Source organism: Myotis brandtii, unplaced genomic scaffold (genome assembly GCF_000412655.1).
Source record: "Myotis brandtii unplaced genomic scaffold, ASM41265v1 scaffold667, whole genome shotgun sequence".
NCBI lineage: Eukaryota > Metazoa > Chordata > Mammalia > Chiroptera > Vespertilionidae > Myotis > Myotis brandtii.
Genome location: NW_005370593.1, coordinates 1,829,501 through 1,840,444, shown reverse-complemented (window position 1 = coordinate 1,840,444; position 10,944 = coordinate 1,829,501). Strand labels below are relative to the sequence as shown.

General features: G+C 33.6%; 1 protein-coding gene across 5 annotated transcripts in view; it reads right to left on the bottom strand.

The window, feature by feature from the left end:
- The window catches only part of HECTD1 (HECT domain containing E3 ubiquitin protein ligase 1), a 99,894-nt gene that overhangs the window by 34,034 nt on the left and 54,916 nt on the right, over positions 1-10,944 (bottom strand). For all 5 annotated transcript variants that reach the window (XM_005880990.2, XM_014528964.1, XM_005880992.2 and 2 more), the window contains exons 13-19: positions 7,833-8,055; positions 6,607-6,870; positions 6,434-6,510; positions 4,477-4,611; positions 3,628-3,774; positions 2,209-2,303; positions 986-1,091 (exon numbers count right to left, since the gene is read on the bottom strand). In XM_005880990.2, coding sequence (XP_005881052.1) covers positions 986-1,091; positions 2,209-2,303; positions 3,628-3,774; positions 4,477-4,611; positions 6,434-6,510; positions 6,607-6,870; positions 7,833-8,055 — 1,047 coding nt within the window. The remainder of the gene's footprint in view (positions 1-985; positions 1,092-2,208; positions 2,304-3,627; positions 3,775-4,476; positions 4,612-6,433; positions 6,511-6,606; positions 6,871-7,832; positions 8,056-10,944) is intronic.

Genomic DNA, 10,944 nt, shown 5'->3' with positions numbered 1-10,944 from the left:
ATATATTTTAAATGGACCACAAAATTCCCTTGGCTCCTCTCTATGTCTGAAATGAAACAAAGTAGACCTCAATATCTTGTTTAATATACATTCAATGTGAGGTGCACTAACTGCACTGTAACTTCCTGGAAAAACTCTCTAGTCTGGGAGTCTAGTGGCTTCGGTAACATTATTGGGTTCCTGGGGATATGGCAAGTTTTACCTTGAGTAGGCACTGTTTTGGCAAATACAGATTCTTGGTTACTTATTAAGGGCAATATTTAAAAGAAACTTTCTATGCAATGGAATACAGGATAGGTTGGACAAAGGCAAGATTCAAGGCCAAAGGACCTGTTAGAAAATATTAAAGTAACCCATAGAAGATACAATGAAGGTATTAACAGTTAAGAATATTTGTCTGTTCATACCTATATCACAGGTGCTAACAAAAGAATAATATAATAAATGAGAATGTCAACCAAATAACATTTAGGAAGAAACAGGCTTCTTACAAACACATAGATAATGACAGATTTCTGAAAGGATCAATAGGAATAGCTAAAGAAGGCCTTCTGGCTCTAACCAATAACATCCATAAAGAAAGAAAAAAAAAATGCTTAAAATGTTTTCACATTTTCTTGTATGTTGACACAGAGACGAAGGAACTTAACTCATGATTCTAGAACAAAAGGAACCTTTTTCCTGCTTTTCCACAGGTGAAGTGTCTTTTTCCACTTATGACCGACCAAATGATTTATTACTTAAAATATTTTATTAAAAATCCACAGTAATTTCATTAAACAAAATAAAACTGAAATTTCAATACATTCAAGAGTCATGAAAAACAACAATCAAATGGCATTAAGGATAAAGTCTTTAATAATTAAGCAGTATCATTATTTAATACAACATGAAAGGAAATTTTTTGGTCTGTCTGTGTGTGTTTTTTTAAAGACCACTCCTAAATGCATTCAACTATAACAGCAAATGCCTTTTGCATGATTACCTGGAGGTTATATGTAGATCCTGGAGTATCATACAAATGGAGAGGTAGACGTTCAATAGATTCTAGTACAGCTATTAATTTTCGAATTAATGCAACTGCTGGTCGACTGTGAAGCAAAAATAATTGTTAAGAGTTTTTATATAATTTCATACAAAAGTTCATACAGAAACTGCAATAACCAACCCCATATAGATCCCACTTCCTAATGAGTTCAAAGAGAAGTTTGTGTACTACACTACATCTGAGTAAACAAAAATACTCTAACTCAATTTCCTTCCCTTAATAAAATATTGCATTTTACTTATAAAAGTTTAATTTATTGCATTCAAAGTAGATGTGTAATTATTATCTTTAAATTTACCCCTTGTATTATATTTGACACATAAAAGAATATATGAAACAAATATTTTTCAGAAGTGATATTTGTTGGCAAGGCAACATTGGTACAATATTTCTGGAAAATAATTCGACAGTATCGAGAAACTTAAAAAATCATCGAAAACAAAGACCATTTTAAAATGATATCAAGAAAATCATCTATAACCATTAACGCAGTAATATCACTTTAAAATTTTTATATAAGATATTTCCATTGAGATAAGTATTTACTAATATTAAAATAATTTGCAAAGAGCTAAAATTTTTAATATAGTAATGTTAATTATACATCCATAAAATGTAATATGCACTCATTCAAAGTGATATTTCAAATTATTAAAATTAAATTTTAATTGTTTTAAAAAGTCACTCACATTCAGAAATAAGATAATAAAAGGAACCTTCATCAACCCTTGACCCAGCTTCAACTATTAACTACTAATAACCAATTGATTTCTATCTACATCCCCATCCATTTCTCTCATCCCCATATGTTTTGAAGAAAAGTGCCAAAGAACATATCATTTTGTCTATAAACATTTTGAGTATGTATTTCTACCAAGGAAGAATTCTGAAAAAACAAAAATCATTATCACACCTAAAAAAATATGAACAATACTTAATCCCATCAAATATTTAACCAGTGTTCAAATTTCCAGTTGTAACTTAAAAAAGAATTTAAACTAAGTGATCATCTACATTCAGAGCACATATGTAATTTTCATTTTATTCTATTAAATTAAAACATGTTTAAAAATCTTGCAACTTATTATGCATTTACAATATAAGCTACTTCATATTGTAAACACAGCGAATATCAAAATCTTTAAAATGTGGACATTTACCTTTCATCATCTTCATTTTCACTAAAGGCTGTTTTGAAAACATTTATTCTTTCTACCAGTTGACTACAATCTTGTTTCACATCTAAATCCATGCTCTAAAGAAAACAAAAATAAGAAAGTGAAAAAAAAAACTTTTAAGGCTGTTACTAAAATTATCAAAAACACATGCTACAAAGATGAATATTAACATTTACAAAAAAAGCAATATAATCTAATGAAAATAATTTTCTTTCCATCAAAACTCATTTTATTATATGACTAGTAGACCATAGCTAACAAATACATAGATTATTTTTCCTCCTTTTTCAATGTTATAATGGAATAGCAATTATAATGTGAAATCAATTTGTCTCAAAGTGTAGTATACAAGATGATTTCAGATTATTTATGATAGTTTGTATTTTAACAGTACTATTTTAATTATTAGAAAAAATAACTGCTTTAATAAAACAATAACTTAATAGACATTACTAAGAGACATCATGTGATATATCAATATAATTTTAATAAATGGAAATTAATGCAAATGATAAAATTAATAAAGAAAATATGAGACTGAAGTTAAAGTGAATCTTTTGAGTGTATCACCACTACAATAATTAAGATCAAGTAATTTGCCCAAGCTGGTTTGGCTCAGTGGATAGAACCTCGGCCTGCAGACTGATGGGTCCCAGGTTCGATTTTGGTCAAGGGCACATGCCCAGGTTGTGGGCTCAATCCCCAGTAGGAGACATGCAGGAGATAATCAATGATTCTCTCTCATCATTGATGTTTGTATCTCTCTCTCCCTCTCCCTTACTTTCTGAAATCAATAAAAATATGTTAAAAAAAAAAAAGATCAAGTAATTTAAGTGGCCAACAGAACTAAAATAGAAATTTTCACTTTTCATAGTTCTGTTAGAATTTGTTACAATAAGTATATATGATGTTTCATCAAAATAAAGGAAAATTTATTACAATAAAGAAATTAAAGGTAGAAAAAAACTGAAGAAAAATATAAGGTTATTAAGCAAATACTTGTCGAATATTCACATAAACATCCTAAACTATCATTTCTCACAAAATTAATTTTGTGCAAATAATTTAGGTATTTAACAAGGTCTACAGATTATTTTTTATAAGAAAATCAGAGCATGATGTTAAATCTCAGGCTAAAGTAAGTATTTTATTCAATAAAATCTTGAACAAATTATAATCAGGTAACGCGAAAACCAAAATAAATAATTACTTATTATTTAATTCAACTGGCCCAAATTAAGAATACAAATTAAGGGAAAGACTGCAGAAATTATAAATATTAACATTTATTACTCAGCTTTTATTATTTGTTGGCAAAGCAAAATAAATATCACTCTGCCAAAAAGGTAGTTACAAATGATTTTTAAAGCTATGTATTTTGTTCTGTACATAACAACTTACGTTGTTTAAAACAGTAAGAAGTGCTTGCACCAAGCCACTACTGCACATTTCATATGGTGAAATGGTGTTTTCATCCTTCAAAAGTACTATTAGATTTTCTAAAGCTGTCTTCATTAAATCTCTCCATGTGTTCTCACTCTCAATACACTAAAAGAAAAAAAATACATTAAACTCGTAAGTCAAGGCCCCACTGTATTTTAATAAAGACAATCAAAAAGTAAATGTCTTAAATATATCAGAATGTTAATTACCATGAAAATAAATTAGATAGTAAACAAGATTAAGAAGTTCAAATTATTAATGCAAATTCACTCTTCCAGTCAGCAAACTTTTCTATAAAGGGCTGATAGCAAATACTTTAGCCTTTACAAGCTATGTGGTCTCTATCACACCTATTCAACTCTACTGTTCTAGCCACCAAAGCAGTCACAGACAATACAGGGGTAGAAAAAAGTAGATTTACAGTTGTGAGTATGCAAAACACAATTTATTCTTGATTATTTATTCATTATTGTATTACTTCTGTGTATTATAACTATACCAGTAAACCTTTTTTTGCCCATCCTGTATGTCAATAAGGACGGTGTGAGTAATAAACTACTTTGGACACTGACATTATATTCTCATATAATTTTTATGTATCATGAAATGTTATTCTTACTTTTGTTTTCAACTAAAAATGTACAAACCATTCTTACCTCACAAAGCCAAACAAAAATAGGTGGTAGAACAAATTTATCTCATGGGTGATAATTTGCTGATCCCTAATCAATACCTATAACATAAAGGATAAAAGGGAAAAGCTAAATCAAGATAACTATATGTCATAAAATCTTGAGGCTAACATACTTGTCTATTTGTATGAAGTTCCCAAGATGACTCTAACTGAGTTGCTATGTTTCTGAGTGTTACCACTACTCCACGAGGCATGCTTTCAACAGCTTTAAAGTGGTCATCATATAAATCTCGAGCCATAGTTCGTACCTATCAAAATTAAATAGCAAATGTGAATTTTCACAACTAATAATTTTACCAAACCTTCCCATATATATATATGCAACTTTTATAATTAAGATGTTTATGTCATTATCAACTTCCAAAAAATGGTATGACTTCTATTCATATATGTCAAAAGGTTCTAAAGGTTGAAAAGTACTCTAGTAGATTTTTGTCATGTCAAATAAAAGAACTCATAATTTTAATTTGGGGTTATTTAAACTTTGTATTCATGTATCAGAAAAGAGCTTATTTCATTTAAATCCAAAACCTGTAAAAAAATTGACTTTGCTTTTAAGAAAAATAAATGATTACACTTCTAGAAATTTATCTGAAGAAACCCACAACACTAACTTGAAAAAAGTATATACACTCCCATGTTCACTGTAGCCTTATTTACAATAGACAAGATTTGGAAGCAGTCCAAGTGTCCATTAATAGATGAGTGGATAAAAAAAGCAGTGGTACATTCATACAATGGAATACTACTCAGCAGTAAAAAAAAAAAAAAAAAAAGCCTTACCCTGAAGAACATATGCTAAGTGAAATAAGCCAGTCAGAGAAAGACAAGTACCATATGATTTCACTCATGTGAAATCTAATGAATAAAATGAAGTAAAATACAGACTCATAGATAGAGAGCAGGCCATCAGCTGTGGGGGGAGGAGGGGCAGGAGGGGCAGGAGGTTGAAGGGATTGAGCAAACAAAGAAAAAGATGGGAAAAAAACTCAACACTGTGGTGATTGCTGGCAGGAGAGGGGGTGGGGAGAGGTGGAAGAGGGTGTAGGGCAGTGATTCCCAAAGTGGGCGCTATCGCCCCCTGGTGGGCGCTGCAGCGATCCAGGGGGGCGGTGATGGCCACAGGTGCATTTGGGGGCATATATCTTTCTGTTTAATTGCTATTAAAATTTTTAAAAAATTAATTTCCAGGGGGCGCTGAGTAATATTTTTTCTGGAAAGGGGGCGGTAGGCCAAATAAGTTTGGGAACCACTGGTGTAGGGGGATAATTGGTGGTAGAAGGCAAGACTTGACTTGGGGTGGTGAACACACAATACAATATGCAGATGATGTGTTGTGGAACTGTGCACCTGAAACCTGTATAATTTTGCTAACCAGTGTCACCCCAATAAATTCAATAAAAGGGGAAAAAAAGGTAAATGCTTATAATCAACCATTTAGAAAATACAGTAAGCAAAAAATAAAAATTAAGTCACCTTCAACCAAAATTGAACCTTTTAACATTCTGGAGTATACTTTAGGTTACATGGTATGTGTATTTTCTATGTATATTATTAACACAAAGTACTATCTATATCATGCTCATATATTTACACATTTCATCATGAGAAGGAATGACTATATTATTGGCTCTGGTACTAATTAGCTTTCATTTAAATGAAATTAATTTTATTTGAGAAAAACCCATACATGTCCAAGGCCTGGGTCTGTTGAAATTCATTACATAACACTCTTTAAAAATATATGCAACAAGTAATGACAAGGATATGCAGAAAAGGGAACACTACGCACTGTTGGTGGGAATGAAGACTGGTGCAGCCACTGTGGAAAACAAGCCCGTCCAAGCTGTTTGCAGTGGCTTTACCATAGGAATGGTCTGTCCTGGCTCAGGCTTTAGACTTTCCTAAAATCTCTCAAACAGCAGCTGGGCTCAGCATGCCCCATACCTCTTGAGATTAGAGTAGCATTGTTATATGGCTCAATTTTTTAAATGCTTAAAATCTACCACTGAAACCTTACCATGTCAATATAAAAGAATTTTTTTAAAGCAGCAAATCCCACAAATATACCTTTTGTTTTGTTTTTTCTAATTTAGATTTCAGTTTTCTGCCTCTTTTGCCAGTCCAGCCAGTCACAAATTCTGAACCTTAAAAAAAAAAAGGACATTTCACACGATTTTTTATTGCCATTTAACATACTCATTTATTCTTAATCTGCTAAACTTACATACCTACATACTTACCCAGAGAAGTTTCTGCAGTAAATGAATGTTTGGTTCCTCTATTAGATTCAAATACAAAACCAGGTAAATCTTCTTTCAATATTGTTGCTTGCTGACCATCTGAGTTATGAATAGCAATTTCTCCTTCTTTCAAACATGTTAGTGACCAATTCCCTACAGTGAGTTTAGTGGGTCCTGGTGTTGAGAGTATAGGTTGACTTGCAGTAGATGGCTTTACTTGGCCTCGAGCTCTTTGTAACTTCTCTAAGAATTCACTTCTGCTTTCTATAAAGACAAAATGAATGTTTTATAACCTTACTTCTTTCAAATATTCCTTTTTTTAATAAAAACTATTCATTGGGCCCTAACCGGTTTGGCTCAGTAGATAGAGCGTCGGCCTGTGGACTGAAGGGTCCCAGGTTCGATTCCGGTCAAGGGCATGTACCTTGGTTGTGGGCACATCCCCAGTAGGGGGTGTGCAGGAGGTAGCTGATCAATGTTTCTCTCTCATCGATGTTTCTAACTCTCTATTGCTCTCTCTTCCTCTCTGTAAAAAAATCAATAAAATATATTTTTTAAAAAACAAACAAAAAAAACTATTCATTGGAATAACAATCTTATTTTTAAAAACTTAATTAGCAGAGTTTAGTTCGTTAGTAAATAGAGGCTCAGGCATAAAAGCAATCCTACAGCCACAATTTTTTAAAGTTTAAGGCTTTTGGGAAAAGTTATAGCTTGAGACAGCATCATACAAGTGCAATTCATCATTACGAGACAAAAGGCAGCTTTACCTAAAAGACCAGAGAGATTAAAAGTAGATATAATACTATTCTTTCTTGTACAATAAAAAGGTATTTATAAAATGCTTTCATGATACAATTTTTCTGTTGATATTAAAGAAATTGACTATACTATCATTAAGGATGTGCTATTTTTTTATGACAATGGCAGCAAAAATATAAGCAGAAAAACAAATGATCAAAATTATAGAAACTAGCCTGGTTAGTGTGGCTCAGTGGTTGAGTGTCAACCCATGAACCAGGAGGTTGCAGTTCAATTCTGGTCAGGGCACATGCCCCAGTTGTGGGCGGTGTGGAGGAGGCAGCCGATCAATGATTCTCACCATTGATGTTTCTATCCCTCTATCCCTCTATCCCTCTCCCTTCCACTCTCTGAAATCAATAAAACATGTATTTTTTTTTAATTGCAGAAACTAGTAAAACACTTTAATAGAAACAAAATATTACCTGAACTATCCGATCCACCTTCAGGACTACCACTTGAATACATAGTAGCAAGTTTTCCATCCAAGATAAATCTGAACCATCCATTACTGCCATTAGATAATTCCAAGGCTGCTGCATCACTCCATATATACAAGCAGTCTCTTCCCCTAATGATTGACCAGTCTCTCCAATGATATGGTTTACCTTGCTGTAATTCTTTAGCATCTTCCTGTGGTTCATCTTCCTAAATGTGTAAAATTTTCAAAGAACTGTGAAAAATAATTTCTATTCCAAATATTCATTAAGTATTTTTAAAACACAAACATGAATCAAATTTAAAATAAAGACATCCTGAAGAGCCCTGGCTGGTGTGGCTCAGTTGGTTGGAGCAGTATCCCATGCACTGAAAGGTTGTAGGTTTTATTCCGAGTCACGGTACATACCCAGGTTGCAGATTCCATCCCGGTTTGGGGAGTATACGGGAAGGTTCGATCTCCAGTTGGGACATGGGCAATGTTTCTCTCTCACATGGATGTTTCTCTCGCTCTCTTACTACCCCTCTCTGTAAAATCAGTAAAACATATCCTCAGGTGAGGATTAAAAAAAAAAAAAAAAAAGAATAACAACAACAAAAAAATCAGCCTGGCTGGTATGGCTCTGTGGTGCACCAAGAGGTCATCAGTTCAACTGCCTGTCAGGGCACATGCCTGGGTTGTGGGCTCCAGCCCAGAAGGGGGCACACAAGAGGCAGCCAATCAATGTTTCTCTCATTAATGATTCTATCTTTCCCTTCCTCTTCTAAAAACCAATAAAACATTTTTTTAAATCCTGAAAATATTCAGTTGCCTGTATTCTGATTCAACTATTTACCTATAATCATACAAGTAAGTCCTAAAAATGTTAAGTAATTTATATTAATAATGACCTATGTTACAACATTTCCAGGTGTACTGGTAAAGAAGACCAATGGATTAGGTCTAGCCCAGCAGTTGCCAACCTTTTGGACCTCATGGACCACCAGTTGGCGACCACTGGTCTATTCGATATCTCTGGGCCTAACTGATTATTTGTAAAAAAAAATAAAAATAAAAAATATAGATGTTTAAACTAAGTGAATGGTATCCAAACCTAGCAGAATCACCAGAGAAGCTCCTAAGAATAAATTGTAGGGTCACTTTTAGCCAAGTGCATCAAATATACTGAATTTTTCCTGTGATCATAAAAATTCTTTTAATTAGAGCATGTTAAAAAAACAAACACACACACACACCTTATAAATACTGTTTGCCTTCCCTGGTATCCTAAAAAAACTCTTATTTTATTGATACTTAAAGATTGAGACTATTCATCATAACCATATATGAATTTGACGTGTGTGTATCCATGTGTATACGGGAAAAAACACTTTTAAATTTTATACAGACTTACCTTTTAAAAAATATTTTGTTTTCCCCCCTAAAGTAGCTTATAACACTAAAATAAGATTGTAAAATATAGATAATTCCTCTACACATAAGTAGTTATACCCCAGTCCATCATAGATTAAGAAGGAACATGATTTGTCAATACACTGCAAACAACAAATAAACAAAATATATGAAAATGTTTTCAAACATGGAATAACACAGGACTGTGATTCCCCAGAAAATGGAAAAAAAGTAAATTCCTTACGTCCAGACACAATTTTCTGGCTAAGGTATTAAGAAGAGGGAACACACGATTCAGCAGTAAGTTGAGGAAATGGAGACCTGTGTTTGAAAAGGTTAAAGCAAATAGAATATGTGAAGACTAAGTTTAGGATGAGAGAGTCAAACAAAACAGACTACTAGAAATCTGCAAAGTAGTCACCATAAGTATCTACTGAGTAACAGACCACTCACATATAGGGTTGAGCAAAGTAGGATTAAAAAGTGTAAGCTGAACAGTTCCCAGAGATCACAGAAGGTAGTCAGATACTGGCATTCCAAACAGCCAAAGTCGAAAATCCTTGAACTAAATAGCTGAAAAGTTTCTAAATGTGACAAAAACCTTAACCCCACAGATTAAAGAAAACCTAACGATCCTGTCCACGTGGATGGACAACCACATCCACGTGCATATATATCCACACCAAACACAACAAAGGTATATAAAACTCAAACTGCTAAAATAACAATGATAAAATCTTTTTTTTTTAAATATATTTTATTGATTTTTTACAGAGAGGAAGGGAGAGGGACAGAGAGCAGAGAGAAACATGGATCAGCTGCCTCCTGCACACCCCCCACTGGGGACGTGCCCACAACCAAGGTACATGCCCCTGACCGGAATCGAACCTGGGACCCTTGAGTCCACAGGACGACGCTCTATCCACTGAGCCAAACCAGTTACGGCGATAAAATCTTTTTTAAAGCCACAGTATAAAAAGATAAGTTATATATACACAAAGGAACTAAAATGAGAATTAAAGCAAACTTTTCAGTAGGAACTATGCACATCAGGTGACAATGGAAAATCTCTTAATGTTCTGGAAAATGATAACCCAAGAGTCCTTCTGACACTGAAAACACTCATCAAAATGAATGCCAAATTAAAATATTTTCAGACAAAAAAAAAAAATCAGAGAATTTTCTGATATGCTTTTTCTTTTCTTAACAATGTATTTTGAAGAGCAAAAGTTTAATTCTGGTAAAATACAATTTATTGACTTTTTGTTCTTTATAGTTTAACCTTTTTTAAAAAAAAATTTTTTTTATTGATTTTTAGAGAGAAACATCGATGTGAGAGTAAACCATTGATCAACTGCTTCTTGCATTCCCCTTACTCGGGGCCGAGCCCGCAACCCGTGCATGTGCCAACCAGGAATCGAACTGGCAACCTTTTGGTGCGGAGGACGATACCCAACCTACTGAGCCACACTGGCTAGGGCTATAGTCTAACCTTTTAAAATGTCCTATTTAAGAAATCTTTGTCAAGCTCAAGGTTACTAAGATTTTCTTCTTTTTCCTCTAGAGGTTTTATGATTTTACTAGTGACCTGTCGCACGAAATTACACCGAGACCCAGAACCCCCCGGCTCCCATGACCGCCCCGAGTCCCAGAGTCCCGCCCCGCGTGGCCAGCGCGCCACGGGACCGCCCCGAGTCCTGGAGTGC